We start from the raw sequence: 19,601 nt of genomic DNA, 5'->3' as shown, positions 1-19,601 counted from the left end.
GCACCATAAAATCTATCCAACGAGTTGGAAAAAAAAGCGTTTAAATCGTTTCTCTCCTCATCCGGTTCCATAATATTATGCATTAGAAGATGCAATTCAACATTTGACCAGTAGGGGAATCAGTAATGTTATCTCTACGGGCGCAACTCTTTGTGCAACGTCTTAAAAACATGTAACCGGATGAAGACAGAGGCAAATTAAATACTTTCTTCAACTCGTTGGATAGATTTGATGGTGCGCTAGAACTTAAAACATCTGAGAGAGTGGCGGAAATGCTTTACTTTTTGGATACGATGTGCAGAAAGGGGTAAAAGAAACATGTGAAGTGGAAAATGTGCGACAATGTCCTGCTCAAACGGCAGAGACAAACGAGGAACCTCATCTCGGAGCTATAAAGCGGAGAGAGAGGTTCCGTCGGAGCTAAAACACACGTTGAGTTTAAATAATATTCTGCATAATGACGTTTAGGAACATTTAAAATAATAATGATATTCTGCTTAATGTGTTTAGGAACATTTACAACCATAAACATGAAACAACTGGTTCTCATTAGAAAAGGTGGAAGGATTTATAGTTATATTTTAGTAGGATTTATAGTTGTATTTTAGTAGGATTTATAGTTATATTTTAGTAGGATTTATAGTTATATTTTAGTAGGATTTATAGTAATATTTTAGTAGGATTTATAGTTATATTTTAGTAGGATTTATAGTTATATTTTAGTAGGATTTATAGTAATATTTTAGTAGGATTTATAGTAATATTTTAGTAGGATTTATAGTTATATTTTAGTAGGATTTATAGTAATATTTTAGTAGGATTTATAGTAATATTTTAGTAGGATTTATAGTTATATTTTAGTAGGATTTATAGTTATATTTTAGTAGGATTTATAGTAATATTTTAGTAGGATTTATAGTTATATTTTAGTAGGATTTATAGTTATATTTGAGTAGGATTTATAGTAATATTTGAGTAGGATTTATAGTTATATTTTAGTAGGATTTATAGTTATATTTTAGTAGGATTTATAGTTATATTTTAGTAGGATTTATAGCTATATTTTAGTAGGATTTATAGTTATATTTTAGTAGGATTTATAGTTATATTTGATAGTTATAATACTTGTAGATCTACAAATAGCTATGAGCAGTACTGGGTGTGAATGAATGATGATCACAGATGTCATGGATTGATCCATCCATCCATCTGGCTCACTCAGTGCTCACTAGTGCTCACTGCAGATGAGTGAGGCTGGGACCGAGGTTAGTGCTCACTTGGTTTGGCCAAGGACTGCATAGGGTAACGTTTTGCCTTATATAGTAACCATAAGGCACATCTTCTATAATAACTATAAGGCACATCTTCTATAATAACCATAAGGTACATCTCCCACTCCCTCCCATAATTCAAAACATTCTACAAGCTACAGAGTTCATGTGATCTTATGGAGTGAAGTGTGTGTTGAATATTGATAATAATCTCAAATATGTCATTTGTATATTTCATATGACATCATTTCATCTTTCATGAAATTAATAACAATATCAATGTTAATAATAGTAATAATAATAATAATAATAATAAATAAGAATTGCAGAAGAGCACAAAGGACTGTAAAGGATTAGGATTATTATGAATATTTGTATTATCACATGTGTGTGTCTGTGAAACAGGATGCAGGCATTAAAGTTCCTTATGTCCAGAGAGAGAGAGAGAGAGAGAGAGAGAGAGAGAGAGAGAGAGAGAGAGAGAGAGAGAGAGAGAGAGAGAGAGAGAGAGAGAGAGAGAGAGAGAGAGAGAGAGAGAGAGAAAGAGAGAGAGAGAGAGAGAGAGAGAAATAAACTTTATTAACTAAAGTGGTTTTGAACACACGGAGCGGCTCAGGATCTGGATTTATACAAAGAGAGATTTGTGTGTTTTTGTGTACTGTAGACTAAGGTGTGTCTGTGTGTGTGTGTGTGTGTGTGTGTGTGTGTGTGTGTGTGTGTGTGTGTGTGTGTGTGTGTGTGCGTGCGTGCGTGTGTGTGCGTGCGTGTGCGTGCGTGTGCGTGTGTGTGTGGACAGTGTGTGAGGAAACCAAACAAACAACAACAGGATTCAGACTCACAGACACACAATAACAACTACACACGGCAACAGCTACACAAATGGACTGGAATCACAGACTCTGAACACATTAGTTTAGATTTTATATTATAACCTGTTTATATGTGTTTTATATCACTTATATTATTATATTTACACCAACTTTAACGTTTAAACTCAGGAAATAAATAATGAAGACATTAAGTTTGTCTTCATTAAAGAGCTGCTAGCATAGCATGCTAGCCTAGCATGCTAGCATTAAGCTAACACGTCGCTTTAACGTGAAAAACAAAGAGAAACAGATTGAACTGAACTCAGAGCTTATTTTAGTTTAAATGAGACTTTATGCACGAATTAAAGCTTCAGTCCGCTGTTTATTTACACCTTGTTAGAATAAAAAGCCACGCTAGCTTTCTCCTCCAGCTAACGGGCTAATAGTTAGCTTCCTGAGGCTGACCGTTAGCTGGTTAGCTGGAACGTGTTTTCACCCAGTTATTTGTTTATGGTTAGAGCTTGGTGTTTATGGTTAGGTGTTTATGGTTAGGTGTTTTATCGCTGTATTTGGGGCTCATTCGGCCGCAGAGCAGTGAGGGATCTACTTGGACATAAAGAGAGATCCAGTGATCTACCAGACCTCCTATTGGTCCATCAGAGGATCCTATTGGTCCATCAGAGGATCCTATTGGTCCGTCAGAGGGGCAGAAGGAGACTCTTTCTCCCCTCTGAAGCAGCATGATGGCCGGGGAGCTCAGCGCGGAGGAGCCGGGAGGAGGCTGTGGTTCTCCTCCTCCAGGAGGCTGTGGTTCTCCTCCTCCAGGAGGCTCAGACCTCTACAGCCAGCCCTCCTCCTCCTGCTCCCCCCGGGTCACAGGAGGCTCTGATGTGGGAGGACACAACAACAACAACAGCAGCAGCACCTCCTCCCCGGACTCCCCTCTGCAGGAGGTGTACCACCCTGAGGCTCTCTCCATCGTCAGCTCCTCTCCTCCTCCCTCAGAGGGTCCAGAGACGACCTCCTCCTTCCCCCCGCTGCCACTGCCTCCACCGCCTCCCCCGGGGGTCCTGGGGGGTCCGGTGGGGGTCCTGGGGGGCCCTGTGGGGGTCCTGGGCACGGTGGATGAGAGCGACATGCAGGACGGGCCGGAGTACGAGGAGGAGGAGGTGGTGTTCCCTCTGTCAGCCCCGCCCACCAACCAGTAAGAACCTTTTATTGTTGTTGTTGTTTAACCTCCTGTCCCTCATGCTGATTGGCTCCTCTCTGTGATGTCACTGCTGTTGTATCCGCCTACTGACTCACCTGACAGACAGTGAGGAGCCTCCACCGGGAGGACGTAGATCCTTTGTCGTAGCCTGGGATCCAAACCATGTTCAGGTTTCTGATCCGGTTTATGTCATCAGGAGGCCGTGAGGGGGTTCCAGGGGGTCCCCAGCTAAATGATGGACAGGAACCAAATGGACCCTTATGGGTCTGTAACTCTGAGAGTGTACAAATTTGTTACACTCTCAGAGTTAAATTAACATTGATTTTACAATATAAATTGGGGTCCCAGTGGTATAAATGCCATTAAATGGGGGTCCGTAGCCCTAATGCATGTCAAACTGGGGGTCCTTGAAATTAAAATGGCTGAGAATCACTGCTAGAGAGCCGTAAAAACCTTCTCTTATTGGGGTCCCTGGCTTATCTTTTCAAATGGGGGTCCGCGGGCTAATGAGCGTCAATTTGGAGGTCCTTGACATGAAAAAGTTTGAGAACCACTGCTCTAATCCATACATGGGACACTGGCGGCCCGGGGGCCACATGCGGCCCCCACCTTCACTTAATGCGGCCCACAGGTTAATATCATATATATTATTGATTCTAAACATGCAAACATGACCCACTTTAAAGACCTATATTAATAGCTTAATGACTAGTATTAACATTCTATTGTCTTTTTTATGTCCAATGTGTTTGTATTTAAAGTTGTACAGTGCATGTACAAAGTATCTAAACTTCCTTTAGGACGCACACATGTTTGGGACACACAATGGGCAGATGGAGTGACTCATTACCCCCCACCAATCACAAGCACCTGTCAATTGTGTGCCCCGCCCCATTCGTTTGTGCTGCCCTGTGTCACTTTGTGACGTTTGTGATCAGAGGATGTTTGGGTTAGAGGTTAGAGGTTAGAGGTGATCAGAGGATGTTTGGGTTAGAGGTTAGAGGTTAGAGGTGATCAGAGGATGTTTGGGTACATTCGGTCCTTCACTCAAGTCACGCCCCTCGCCCGTAGCTCCCTGGCATATCTTCTCTTATGGGGGTCCCTGGCATATCTTCTCTTATGGGGGTCCCTGGCATATCTTCTCTTATGGGGCTCCCTGGCATATCTTCTCTTATGGGGGTCCCTGGCATATCTTCTCTTATGGGGGTCCCATAAGGGTTTATTTGGTTACATTGTACAGTAATATGGTTTATTTGGTTACATTGTACAGTAAAGGGTTCATTTGGTTACATTGTACAGTAAAGGGTTCATTTGGTTACATTGTACAGTAAAGGGTTCATTTGGTTACATTGTACAGTAAAGGGTTCATTTGGTTACATTGTACAGTAAAGGGTTCATTTGGTTACATTGTACAGTATAGGGTTCATTTGGTTACATTGTACAGTAAAGGGTTCATTTGGTTACATTGTACAGTATAGGGTTCATTTGGTTACATTGTACAGTATAGGGTTCATTTGGTTACATTGTACAGTAAGGGTTCATTTGGTTACATTGTACAGTAAAGGGTTCATTTGGTTACATTGTACAGTATAGGGTTCATTTGGTTACATTGTACAGTATAGGGTTCATTTGGTTACATTGTACAGTAAGGGTTCATTTGGTTACATTGTACAGTAAGGGTTCATTTGGTTACATTGTACAGTAAAGGGTTCATTTGGTTACATTGTACAGTATAGGGTTCATTTGGTTACATTGTACAGTAAGGGTTCATTTGGTTACATTGTACAGTATAGGGTTCATTTGGTTACATTGTACAGTAAAGGGTTCATTTGGTTACATTGTACAGTAATAGGGTTCATTTGGTTACATTGTACAGTAAGGGTTCATTTGGTTACATTGTACAGTATAGGGTTCATTTGGTTACATTGTACAGTAAAGGGTTCATTTGGTTACATTGTACAGTAAGGGTTCATTTGGTTACATTGTACAGTATAGGGTTCATTTGGTTACATTGTACAGTATAGGGTTCATTTGGTTACATTGTACAGTAAAGGGTTCATTTGGTTACATTGTACAGTAAAGGGTTCATTTGGTTACATTGTACAGTAAAGGGTTCATTTGGTTACATTGTACAGTAAAGGGTTCATTTGGTTACATTGTACAGTAAAGGGTTCATTTGGTTACATTGTACAGTTCTTTGGCTATTCAAAAATAGCAGATATACAAGCTCAGGGTTATGAGCTTGTAGAGCTGCTATTTTTGAATCTTTGAATATATCTATATATCTATATATATATCTATATCTATATCTATATCTATATATATATATATATATATTTATATATATATATATACATTTTTTAACTGAACTTGAGCTCCTAAAATATCGCAGAATGATTTAGTGTTATTTACTGTTAGTGTTATTTACTGTTATTGTTAAGGTCCTTACATACCGGCGAATATACGCAAAATTCGGACTCGTTCCGAATAATTAAAAGACGCTTTTTTGCTTTTTCGCTCCATGTACGGAGCCATTGACTTTATAAGTTTTTTTTTTTTTTAAACGCATTATTCGCACGAAAAAATGGCCCCGGTGTGTAAGGACCTTTATTCAGGGTGATTTGCTAAATAGTTGGTTTTCTGCACAAACCCTTCCAGTGTTTACATTAGCTGTGTGTGTGTGTGTGTGTGTGTGTGTGTGTGTGTGTGTGTGTGTGTGTGTGTGTGTGTGTGTGTGTGTGTGTGTGTGTGTGTGTGTGTGTGTGTGTGTGTGTGTGTGTGTGTGTGGGGGGGGGGGGGGGGGGGGTGTGTATCTGGCCTCATAACAGACGGTGTGATTTGATTTATTAGCTTGGCTGAAGCCAGCTGCTTGTAAACTAACTCACTGTAAGGTGCATGTAGGTCACTGTGTGTGTGTGTGTGTGTGTGTGTGTGTGTGTGTCCCACACTGCTGTTTTTCCATGTTGAAATATGTTCATACATTTTCATACGTCTTCCAGAAATAGCAGATCTGCATGCGTTGTTGTGAGCTTGTAGATCTGCTATTTCTACGATGTTTAGGCTTAATAGAATGGTCAGTAATTTATTCTTAGTTATTTGTCATTCCAGCCTTTTGGAAGTTTTGTGTAAAAGCCAAACGGAAATACAGTTTATTATATATATGTTCTGATGCAACATACTAAAGCCTATACCACTTGTGCTATAACCACTCCCCCCTTCTGTGGCCAATGGGGAAGTGTCTCTGCCTACAGCCACTGGGCTATGTCTTTATCCTGTATAGTTTATGACCGTCTCAAGTGAACTGGAACCACGTGAGGCACCACTGAGCGAGCTAAAGCCAGCGAGTTGCCGTGCCGAACGTTGTGAAGTTCGCTTGGACTCAGTGCCGGGACCCCGAGGGGGTCCTCAGAGGTATTACAGGGGGTCCGCCAAATCTTTGTGTGATATTATCATACATTATATTTTTGAGCGGTGCAACCGCTGGGTTTAGGACCATCCATCCGTGGTGAAAGTTTTTCTTTCCGTTGTGATAATGTGTCTTTGGCTGTGACGCCATGCTGTGGAAAACACGCCCATTGGCTAAGCTCCGCAGGACGTACTGGGATTGGCTAGCGAGACGCATGATGCAATTAATAACTCATAAATATCACCACTAACTTCACACTGGGTGTGATTTTTGGGGCGGTATAACCGCCCCCTATAAGTGAGGTTTGGACACTGACCAATCCTGCACTGTGATTGGCCAATAGTCTACAACCCTTCCACAGTCAATGCAAATCTATACTTTTGCAAAGTCAGCCAATCACATTACAGCTAGTGTCATCACCACTAGCTGTAATGTGATTGGCTGACTTTGCAAATTCAGGACTGTGATTGGCTAGCGAAACACATGACACATGTGCAGCCCTATGAATAGCAGTATGGACTTAAAAAAAAGTTTATTCTTTTTTTTAAAGGTAGGGTAAGTGATTTTCTTTGGTTAAAATAAGTGTTAAATAGCTCTATATTCTGATAGTACACATTGCTATAGAGTGTTTGTTCAGTAAAAGGAGTCTCCTTGTCTCTCCAGCTCTTTATAAAACAGAAAATGCATTTTCGTTTCAGTTTCATTTCAGATTTTATCCAATCAGGATAGAGAACTCAATCAGGATATAGATTAAACAAGTGAAATTGGAAGTGATGACACTAAGAAATGAGCAGACAAAATTGGAACTGGAACACTATAAAAATTAAGCTTAAAAATGGGTACTTTCTCCTGATTGGCTGAGATTTTGACACCTACCGAAAAATGTATTTTCTGTTTATTAAAGAGCTGGAGAGACGGGGAGACTCCTGTTACTGAACAAACACTCTATAGTAATGATTACTATCAGAATATAGTGCTTTAACCTTTTAACAAAATACTTTTTGTTTTAACCAAAACATATCACTTACCCTACCTTTAAGTGAGTTTGTTGTGAGCTTGTAGATCTGCTACTTTTGGCAAAGAGGTTTGGTGTAGAGGGGAAAAGAGCAGAACAAGTACAAATCCTGAAACCCATTTTTTTTTACAATATAGAGGAGGGGGTCCCTGCTTCATCGTTCTCTCAGCTAGGGGGTCCTTGGCCTGAAAACGTTGAAGACCCCCATCATATCCTATCATAATGTGGATGATGGTATTTATGACAGTAGAAGAAGAAGCAGAACAATAATACAGCCTATCATCATCATATCCTTCAGCAGACTCCTCCCACATACAGCCAGACTCCTCCCTCACCCCCCTCCCCATCAGAAGGCAGATGAGGGTCTGTTTGGTTCAGTAGTTCATAGAAGGCTGTTGGAGTGGTGCTGTAGCATCTTCATCATCATCATCATCATGATGCCTCTGAAGGGTTTGAACTCGCTGTGCGTTAAGTGTCGGTCCGTCCCGCTACGCTCAGCTCACCGGTCGTCCGGGCAACAGAGGCGGTGAAAAGAGAGAGAGAGAGAGAGAGAGAGAGAGAGAGAGAGATGCAGCACAGAGCCAGGTGTGTGTAAGTAGAGCAGTCTGATAGTTGTAATGGCAAACTGAGAAATTCTAAATAGATTCAGGCTAATTCTGGTTAGCGCTCGTTCTCAGTGAACAGCTGTTCTAAGGTGACAGGGCTCTGTCACCTGTCACCAGAATGTCATGGGTTTACAATAGTGTTTCCTCCTTGTTCTGGAGAAATGTCCTTTTAAGGTATGAAGTGTGATGTCTATTTCTTTCCTTATGTCCATATTAGAGCATGTGTGACCACTTCATTTGAGTCTATTTTTCCCCTCTTGTATAAAAGAGGTAGCAAACTGTTAGGAAAGGGCTGGTCTACATACTTTGGTGTGTGGGGCAGACGGGGATCTCCTGAAATAAATGGTGATTGTGTCTCAACACTTCTCGAACTTCTGCTTTTTGTGGGAATCCGATACTTAGCATAAGTTATCAATTTTTCCATAACAGTGTCTTTATCATATTATATTATATCATAAACTGCCCACACAAAGTTCAGAAAGTTAACGTTGGTGGATTATTTCTGCCCTTCAATAATACTATTCTGCATTGTGTTTTATATCATTTTATGGTTGATTACTCACCTTTACAACCAGGTATGATTTGTAAGGATCGTGGAATGAGTAACACAGCTAAACGTGTGGGTAACCCAATAATATCCTTGTGTTGGTAATGGCTCTGGTTCTGAACGACCTGCCAGCACACACCTGCTGAGAGGTGTGTGACTGACACCTGATCATGGGTCTGAACATGGTCTGAACATGGTCTGAACATGGGTCTGAACATGGTCTGAACATGGTCTGAACATGGTCTGAACATGGTCTGAACATGGTCTGAACATGGGTCTGAACATGGTCTGAACATGGTCTGAACATGGTCTGAACATGGTCTGAACATGGTCTGAACATGGGTCTGAACATGGGTCTGAACATGGGTCTGAACATGGGTCTGAACATGGTCTGAACATGGGTCTGAACATGATCTGAACATGGGTCTGAACATGATCTGAACATGGTCTGAACATGGGTCTGAACATGGTCTGAACATGGTCTGAACATGGTCTGAACATGGTCTGAACATGGGTCTGAACATGGGTCTGAACATGGGTCTGAACATGGTCTGAACATGGTCTGAACATGGGTCTGAACATGGGTCTGAACATGGTCTGAACATGGGTCTGAACATGGTCTGAACATGGGTCTGAACATGGGTCTGAACATGGGTCTGAACATGGGTCTGAACATGGTCTGAACATGGTCTGAACATGGGTCTGAACATGGGTCTGAACATGGTCTGAACATGGTCTGAACATGGGTCTGAACATGGTCTGAACATGGGTCTGAACATGGGTCTGAACATGGTCTGAACATGGTCTGAACATGGGTCTGAACATGGGTCTGAACATGGTCTGAACATGGGTCTGAACATGGGTCTGAACATGGTCTGAACATGGTCTGAACATGGTCTGAACATGGGTCTGAACATGGGTCTGAACATGGTCTGAACATGGTCTGAACATGGGTCTGAACATGGGTCTGAACATGGGTCTGAACATGGTCTGAACATGGTCCTGAACATGGGTCTGAACATGGGTCTGAACATGGGTCTGAACATGGTCTGAACATGGGTCTGAACATGGGTCTGAACATGGTCTGAACATGGTCTGAACATGGTCTGAACATGGGTCTGAACATGGGTCTGAACATGGGTCTGAACATGGGTCTGAACATGGGTCTGAACATGGGTCTGAACATGGGTCTGAACATGGTCTGAACATGGTCTGAACATGGGTCTGAACATGGTCTGAACATGGGTCTGAACATGGTCTGAACATGGTCTGAACATGGGTCTGAACATGGTCTGAACATGGGTCTGAACATGGGTCTGAACATGGGTCTGAACATGGGTCTGAACATGGTCTGAACATGGGTCTGAACATGGTCTGAACATGGTCTGAACATGGGTCTGAACATGGGTCTGAACATGGTCTGAACATGGTCTGAACATGGGTCTGAACATGGTCTGAACATGGGTCTGAACATGGGTCTGAACATGGTCTGAACATGGGTCTGAACATGGTCTGAACATGGGTCTGAACATGGGTCTGAACATGGGTCTGAACATGGTCTGAACATGGGTCTGAACATGGGTCTGAACATGGTCTGAACATGGTCTGAACATGGTCTGAACATGGGTCTGAACATGGTCTGAACATGGGTCTGAACATGGTCTGAACATGGGTCTGAACATGGGTCTGAACATGGTCTGAACATGGGTCTGAACATGGTCTGAACATGGTCTGAACATGGTCTGAACATGGGTCTGAACATGGTCTGAACATGGGTCTGAACATGGTCTGAACATGGGTCTGAACATGGTCTGAACATGGGTCTGAACATGGTCTGAACATGGGTCTGAACATGGGTCTGAACATGGGTCTGAACATGGGTCTGAACATGGTCTGAACATGGTCTGAACATGGGTCTGAACATGGGTCTGAACATGGTCTGAACATGGGTCTGAACATGGGTCTGAACATGGTCTGAACATGGTCTGAACATGGTCTGAACATGGGTCTGAACATGGGTCTGAACATGGTCTGAACATGGTCTGAACATGGTCTGAACATGGGTCTGAACATGGTCTGAACATGGTCTGAACATGGGTCTGAACATGGTCTGAACATGGTCTGAACATGGGTCTGAACATGGTCTGAACATGGTCTGAACATGGTCTGAACATGGGTCTGAACATGGGTCTGAACATGGTCTGAACATGGTCTGAACATGGGTCTGAACATGGTCTGAACATGGGTCTGAACATGGTCTGAACATAGTCTGAACATGGTCTGAACATGGGTCTGAACATGGTCTGAACATAGTCTGAACATGGGTCTGAACATGGTCTGAACATGGGTTCTGCAACTTTGTTGAGTGTGTGTTGATGCTCTGGTGCATTTTTACAACAGTTAAAAAACATTGAACATCTGACACATCTGATAAAAATGTTTTTGGAAAAAGGTTTATTCTCATGCTCACCATGTTGGATCGTACCATTAAGTCATTGTGTGTTATAGGTGGTACCATGGGAAGTTGGATCGTACCATTAAGTCATTTTGTGTTATAGATGGTACCATGGGAAGTTGGATCGTACCATTAAGTCATTGTGTGTTATAGGTGGTACCATGGGAAGTTGGATCGTACCATTAACCCATTGTGTGTTATAGGTGGTACCATGGGAAGTTGGATCGTACCATTAAGTCATTGTGTGTTATAGGTGGTACCATGGGAAGTTGGATCGTACCATTAACTCATTGTGTGTTATAGGTGGTACCATGGGAAGTTGGATCGTACCATTGCAGAGGAGCGGCTGCGTCAGGCCAGGAATCCAGGGAGTTACCTGATCAGAGAGAGTGACCGACGGCCTGGGTCCTTCGTGAACATGGGTCTGAACATGGGTCTGAACATGGTCTGAACATGGGTCTGAACATGGTCTGAACATGGTCTGAACATGGTCTGAACATGGGTCTGAACATGGTCTGAACATGGGTCTGAACATGGTCTGAACATGGGTCTGAACATGGTCTGAACATGGGTCTGAACATGGTCTGAACATGGTCTGAACATGGGTCTGAACATGGGTCTGAACATGGTCTGAACATGGTCTGAACATGGGTCTGAACATGGGTCTGAACATGGTCTGAACATGGGTCTGAACATGGGTCTGAACATGGGTCTGAACATGGGTCTGAACATGGGTCTGAACATGGTCTGAACATGGTCTGAACATGGGTCTGAACATGGTCTGAACATGGTCTGAACATGGTCTGAACAGGGTCTGAACAGGGTCTGAACATGGTCTGAACATGGTCTGAACATGGGTCTGAACATGGTCCGAACATGGTCCGAACATGGTCCGAACATGGGTCTGAACATGGGTCTGAACATGGTCTGAACATGGGTCTGAACATGGGTCTGAACATGGTCTGAACATGGTCTGAACATGGTCTGAACATGGGTCTGAACATGGTCTGAACATGGGTCTGAACATGGTCTGAACATGGTCTGAACATGGGTCTGAACATGGTCTGAACATGGTCTGAACATGGTCTGAACATGGGTCTGAACATGGGTCTGAACATGGTCTGAACATGGTCTGAACATGGGTCTGAACATGGTCTGAACATGGGTCTGAACATGGTCTGAACATAGTCTGAACATGGTCTGAACATGGGTCTGAACATGGTCTGAACATAGTCTGAACATGGGTCTGAACATGGTCTGAACATGGGTTCTGCAACTTTGTTGAGTGTGTGTTGATGCTCTGGTGCATTTTTACAACAGTTAAAAAACATTGAACATCTGACACATCTGATAAAAATGTTTTTGGAAAAAGGTTTATTCTCATGCTCACCATGTTGGATCGTACCATTAAGTCATTGTGTGTTATAGGTGGTACCATGGGAAGTTGGATCGTACCATTAAGTCATTGTGTGTTATAGGTGGTACCATGGGAAGTTGGATCGTACCATTAAGTCATTTTGTGTTATAGATGGTACCATGGGAAGTTGGATCGTACCATTAAGTCATTGTGTGTTATAGGTGGTACCATGGGAAGTTGGATCGTACCATTAACCCATTGTGTGTTATAGGTGGTACCATGGGAAGTTGGATCGTACCATTAAGTCATTGTGTGTTATAGGTGGTACCATGGGAAGTTGGATCGTACCATTAACTCATTGTGTGTTATAGGTGGTACCATGGGAAGTTGGATCGTACCATTGCAGAGGAGCGGCTGCGTCAGGCCAGGAATCCAGGGAGTTACCTGATCAGAGAGAGTGACCGACGGCCTGGGTCCTTCGTCCTGTCCTTCCTTAGTATGACCAACGTAGTCAACCACTTCAGGTACACACACACACACACACACACACACATACACACACACACACACACACACACACACACACACACACACACACACACTGTCTAGGGTAGGGAAGGCAACATAATAATGGAGGACAACAGCTCTTCAAAAAAATGAATTGCTTTGAGCAGAGACTTTAACTCTTTTTTAACACATCGGGTGCCGAACACGGTCTGAACCGTGTTTTCAGTCTCTTTTCGTTTTTTTCCACACGGGAGGGGCTGGAGCAGCTCTGGAATCACCCACGGTGATTCTGAGTAGGAAGGGCCTTATAGGGAGGTTTCCTGTTAGTAAACATGAGAGGAATATGACCGCGCAGCTGCGGGGGGAAGCCTATGGGTGCGTTTGGAAATTACGCACCGGAGCACACTCGCCTATTAGTTTGTATTGGCCAGTGCGCTCACTGCCGCTCAGGGCTGTATTTTCGAACGCGCCTTTCCCCCACTGACCCCCAGGCATGCGCAGATTGCGCATTCTGCTCTGTGATGACGTCGCGCGGAAATCCGTCTATAGATCACCGTGTCAAAAAACATGGCTCCCATCCGCTTCCGTTCTCCCATCTCCTTCTCTAAAACCCCTATAACTACGACTCATTTTGTATGGCCGATCGCGCCGCCATTGTTACTCGCGTGAGAGATGTTATGGTTCCAGGTGTTAGCCAGGACCATCGTGTAAAATGGGGTCATTACATTACAGAGCTTTGTCCTGGAAACACATTTGGCTATGCATTGTTTTTAGCTGTTGATTTTGTTTATAAAAAAACGTTTTCCAAAACATGTATAACATAAAACCAAACATGTAACATTTTTCACTGAACGGGCTGCGTGATTGTAGCCTAATGTATAACGAACGTGACAAAAATAACAGATCTAAAAGCTCACAACATGCAGAGTGATGCGGAGTTAGTTAGTAAAAATATATTGACATATCATATTTTTAAAGGTAGGGTAAGTGATTTGCTTTGGTTAAAATCAGTGTTAAATAGCTCTATATTGTGATAGTACTCATTGCTATAGAGTGTTTGTTCAGTAACAGGAGTCTCCTTGTCTCTCCACCTCTTTATTAAACAGAAAATGCATTTTCGTTTCAGTTTCAGTTTCATTTCCAATTTTATCCAATCAGGACAGAGAACTCAATCAGGATACAGATTAAACAAGTGAAATTGGAAGTGATGACACTAAGAAATGAGCTGACACATTTTGACACCTACCGGAAAATGTATATTCTGTTTATTAAAGAGCTGGAGAGACGGGGAGACTCCTGTTACTGAACAAACACTCTATAGCAATGATTACTATCAGAATATAGTGCTTTAACCTTTTAACAAAATACTTTTTGTTTTAACCAAAAAATATCACTTACCCTACCTTTAACCCTTTAGGATCATTGCCATGTGTGGAGAGACTATTGCATATATTTACATATATCATATGTTTACATATATCATAAATTTAACCCTTTAGGATCATTGCCATGTGTGGAGACTATTACATCGGTGGGAGGAGGTTCTCCTCTCTGTCCGATCTGATTGGTTACTACAGCTATGTGTCTTGTCTGCTGAAAGGAGAGAAGCTGCTTTCTCCTGTGGCGCCCCCAGAGGTAAGAAAAGATCATTATTATTATTATTATTATGAGATATATTTAACCCATAGAGGCCTGAGGTTCCGACGGGTTTCTGAAAAACCTATGTTTCTATATCAGTGTTTTTCAAACGTTTTCATGTCAAGGACCCCAAAATGATAGGAATTTGGCCGCGGACCCGCATCTCAAAATATGTTGTTCCAGGGACCCCCAGAAGCAAAGATTTGAGTTAATGTTTGCTTTAAAAGATATATATATATTCAAAGATTTGCACACATTTTCACAATTTTTCAAAAATAGCAGATCTATGAGCTTGTAGATCTGCTATTTTTGGAAAGCCAAAGAGTAAAATAATGCTTTTTAGCTCAAATGAAAACGTGACACAGATGCGTTCCAGGTCTTAATGGGTTAAAATCATCTTCTAAATGGATAGTGTTCTGTTTCCATAATGAATGAAGTGTTTTATTATTAGTCTGGTTGCCCTAACAGGGCAACCAGACTATTGTTTTAGTGAAAAAACTTTCTTCCACTATCTTCAAGATAAACTTTATTTCAAACCGCATCTCCTCCCACAGTTTTCATCCCCCAATGTCGTGCCATATGTCAAAATGACCGGCTTGACCGGGAATCGTGCGCTTGTATTTTTCTAAGAGATTGGTTAAATAGTTTAATTGGTATTGATTTATTAGTGCATTAAATTTCCCCATCCACTTTAATGGAAACTCAAATTCAAGTATTTTTTTCCCAGAAACCGTATGAGCTAGAGTTACCAGATTTGGAGGGGAGGTTCATAATTTTGTCCGAAATTATTAAAAAAAGTATCACACCATTCGGCCTCATGGTGGCGCTATAACAGTCCACTTTACGTTTTGGCCTATAACTCTTGAACCGTAGGTCATAAAATCAAAATGTCCTTTTCCCTGGATTCCTTGGGTCACAACGCATCTCCCCATATAGGCCACGCCCATTTGCGTCAGGACAGATTTTCCGCCATTTTGAATTTCATTTTCTTCAAAACACAGTTTTTGCTCCTTTTCCTACATATTTTTTCCAAATCTCACAAAAATCGGTACACGTGATCTCTGGACCCATGCGATAAACATATCCAAACGGCATTTTGATAGTCCTTACCGTTCGTCCGTAAATGGCTTCCAAAGTTAGCGGGAGGAGCTTGTTTTACAAAATAGGCCAAAAATCACAAACGAAACGTCCAGTCAATCCCAAATTTGAATCACATGTCAAGGGTGGCTTACTCAACAAATACCCAAAAGCATTTCCACTTTGATCCATAGGGGGCGCCACAAATGCTCAAAATGTAACCGTTTGATGCGAAAACCTTATGTTGGGGGGATCAATCCTCTCAAAATGAAACACAAGTGATCTCAGGAGTGACGTGACGATGTATTTGGCGCAGCCTCCGACGGTATTCCTCCCATCGTATTCCTCGGGTCCCGGCGGCAGCGACCCGCGACTCGCGTCGGCGCAACCACACTTTGCAATTAACCCTGAATTACGACGCGTCTAGTTATTATTATTATTCTTATTATATATATTTAATGAATGAAGTGTATTATTATTCTTATTCTTATTCTTATTCTTATTCTTATTATTAATATTAATATTATTATATATATGTAATGAATGAAGTGTTTGTTGTCATTGTGTCTTCAGCCTGTAGAAGACAGGAGGAGAGTCCGGGCCATTCTGCCTTATACCAAAGTACCTGACACTGATGAGATCAGGTACTGTGTGTGTGTGTGTGTGTGTGTGTGTGTGTGTGTGTGTGTGTGTGTGTGTGTGTGTGTGTGTGTGTGTGTGTGTGTGTGTGTGTGTGTGTGTGTTGAATATGATTTTAATGGTTGTAAATGTACGTATTGAGAACCATGACTAGTCATTTCACATTACAGCAGTGCTTCATCACTTTTAACACTTCCACTGAGAGAAGTGAGGTCATTGGACCTTGTTGACATTAATTGACTGCCTTTTGAAAATAACATTGAAAAATACATAGTAAAAATAAAAAGTGGCACGTTGCGCCATTGCGGTAAAACACGTGAAACACGTCAATGGCACTCAATGAGTTAACAGTAGTGGATGACTTATACCTCAAGTGTCACAAGGAATTGCACCCGCACCTTCTAGTCTGCCGTAGCAGCCAGTGGCAGGATAGCTGACGCCAGTGAGGATCCAGAGGCCACGTCAAGGCCATAGAACCTCCAGAATGTGCAAGGCGCTGTCCAAGATGTCAGTGACACCCCCCTCATTGCCGCCCAGGACGTGCCCACGCTCCTGGTAGAATGGCAGATGACATCTGAGGGGGCGGGTTTACCGGCTACTTCATAAGCAAGGGATAATGCATGGGGAGGCAGTCATTATTGAAATTTAAAGCCCGACAGGGCGATTAATTGGCCCTGAAGGGCTTTAAATTTCAATAATGACTGCCTCCCCATGCATTATCCCGCTTATTACACGGCTACTTAATAAATACATAAATACATTTACCCAAAAGTAACAACAAAACGAAGTATTTCCTTGCTTACGGCAATGAAAGTATTCCATAAGTAGCCTATTGGGCTGGGCGGAGTTTGCCTCGGAAAACGAATGACAAAATAGAAAAAAACTTGCCCCAAAACACACTCGCCCCCCATTCTATTTACTGCCGATTTGCCTGTAATACCGCCGGATTTGCCCCGGGGCAACTGTGTTTTGGGGCGAGCGTTTTGGTGTTGCCCCCGTAGCCACGATAAACAAGGAAGTGCAGTGGATCAAATAGAATGACTTTTCGGTCATTGCATCGTCTATTTCTCAATTCAAATGTTTTCAAAAACATTCTTGAGAGCAACGTTTAGTTGTAAATGACATTGTTTGTTTGTTTACATGGCTGTCATGTTGGATAAAGCATAAAACAAAGCAGCGGAGGTTGATATGAGCAGGTGTTCTGAGTCTCTGATTAGACAGTTCATTATCATCCGGTCATTATCCAGAAATAATGACCGATGACTGACCAATCAGAATCGAGCATTCAACCAAGCCGTGTAATAAGCCTTTTTAATTGTGTTAACTACCCAGTGGGATAGCCGCTGTTTAGACAGTGCACATCCCCTATTCTTTCTGTTCTGTCTGTTTAGACAGTGCACATCCCCTATTCTTTCTGTTCTGTCTGTTTAGACAGTGCACATCCCCTATTCTTTCTGTTCTGTCTGTTTAGACAGTGCACATCCCCTATTCTTTCTGTTCTTTCTGTTTAGACAGTGCACATCCCCTATTCTGTCTGTTTAGACAGTGCACATCCCCTATTCTGTCTGTTTAGACAGTGCACATCCCCTATTCTGTCTGTTTAGACAGTGCACATCCCCTATTCTTTCTGTTTAGACAGTGCACATCCCCTATTCTTTCTGTTTAGACAGTGCACATCCCCTATTCTTTCTGTTTAGACAGTGCACATCCCCTATTCTGTCTGTTTAGACAGTGCACATCCCCTATTCTTTCTGTTTAGACAGTGCACATCCCCTATTCTTTCTGTTTAGACAGTGCACATCCCCTATTCTTTCCGCCGTAGCAGACAAATCGCTGCTCTGAGCGTAGAATACTCTGTGTTGCCTGAATATACAGTCGCAACGCACGCACTGGACACAACAAGTGGGCCCTTTCCTCCACCTGGGATGTAAACGGGGGAGGATGGAATGCTCTATGGCCTGGTTAGTATGATCGGGGGGCAATACTTTAGGTAGGAATGAGACATTGGGCCAAAGTGTCACCCCGGAGTCGTTGGCCTTCCAATGAAGGCATACCGGACTAATAGAAAGTGCGTGGAGCTCGCTCACACGCTTAGCTGTCGTGACTGCTAACAGAAACGCAGTTAGTTAATGTATAAAGAGCTCAAGGACGACCTCGCCATAGGCTCAAAGGGCGCCCGGCTCAATGCCTGCAGGACTAGAGGTAGGTCCCAAGTTGCAGCACGCCCCACCCTAAGGGGGCGTAACCTCTTGGCACCGCGCAGTGACTGTGTCACCCAGTAATGCGCACCAACTGACCTGCCATCAATATGGCTGTGATTAAAGGATATAGCGGCCGTGTGTACCCTCAACGTGGAGGCATCAAGTAGACACTGTAAATAATGTAGTACATGTTGTACAGGGCAAGAGACTGGGTCTAGACCCCTGTTGCTGCACCATGATGAGAAAGCAGCCCAGCAATTAGAGTACACCAACCTTGTGGAAGGGGCTCTTGCACTCCATAAGGTCTCACATATTGAGGGGTCAAGCACACTCAAGAGTGACTGATCCCTCTCAATGGCCAGACCCAGAGCTGAAGGAGGCTCGGTGATGGATGCCATACCTTCCCCTCCAGCTGGGACAGGAGGTCCATCCTTACTGGAAGCTGCCAAGGATCCCCGTCCAATAGACTGAGGAGCGTTGAATACCATATTCTCGAGGGCCACTTGGGGCCACCATGAGAACTCTGTGATCTGACAATCTGACCCTGTGAAGCACAGGCAACCACTGGGGGATCGGAGGAAACGCATACAGGAGCGTCCATCCCAAGCGGGGCACTGGTCTCTGCCAGGCTGAACCACAGAGGACAATGAGTTGTCTCTGCCAGGCTTAACCACAGAGGACAATGAGTTGTCTCTGCCAGGCTGAACCACAGAGGACAATGAGTTGTCTCTGCCAGGCTGAACCACAGAGGACAATGAGTTGTGCCCTTTGAGGCAAACGGATCTACACGGGCTACCCCGGGCCCATACCGATCCCAAATCAACTGTACCACCTGGGGGTGCAACCTCCACTCCCCAGAGGGCA

The 19,601-nt window shown here is 43.0% G+C and overlaps 1 protein-coding gene across 1 annotated transcript in view; it reads left to right on the top strand.

Moving 5' to 3' along the window:
* Positions 1 to 1,913: 1,913 nt before the first annotated feature.
* rasa1a (RAS p21 protein activator (GTPase activating protein) 1a) overlaps positions 1,914 to 19,601 on the top strand; it is a 53,468-nt gene continuing 35,780 nt past the window's right edge. Inside the window, exons 1-4 of the mRNA XM_084054783.1 lie at positions 1,914 to 3,284; positions 13,047 to 13,199; positions 14,682 to 14,817; positions 16,471 to 16,541. Coding sequence (XP_083910909.1) covers positions 2,821 to 3,284; positions 13,047 to 13,199; positions 14,682 to 14,817; positions 16,471 to 16,541 — 824 coding nt within the window. The 5' untranslated portion in view covers positions 1,914 to 2,820. The remainder of the gene's footprint in view (positions 3,285 to 13,046; positions 13,200 to 14,681; positions 14,818 to 16,470; positions 16,542 to 19,601) is intronic.

Source organism: Gymnoscopelus microlampas (genome assembly GCF_963454915.1).
Source record: "Gymnoscopelus microlampas genome assembly, chromosome: 4".
NCBI lineage: Eukaryota > Metazoa > Chordata > Actinopteri > Myctophiformes > Myctophidae > Gymnoscopelus > Gymnoscopelus microlampas.
The sequence above is the reverse complement of the archived record's forward strand: the minus strand, read 5'-3'. Positions and strand labels throughout refer to the sequence as shown.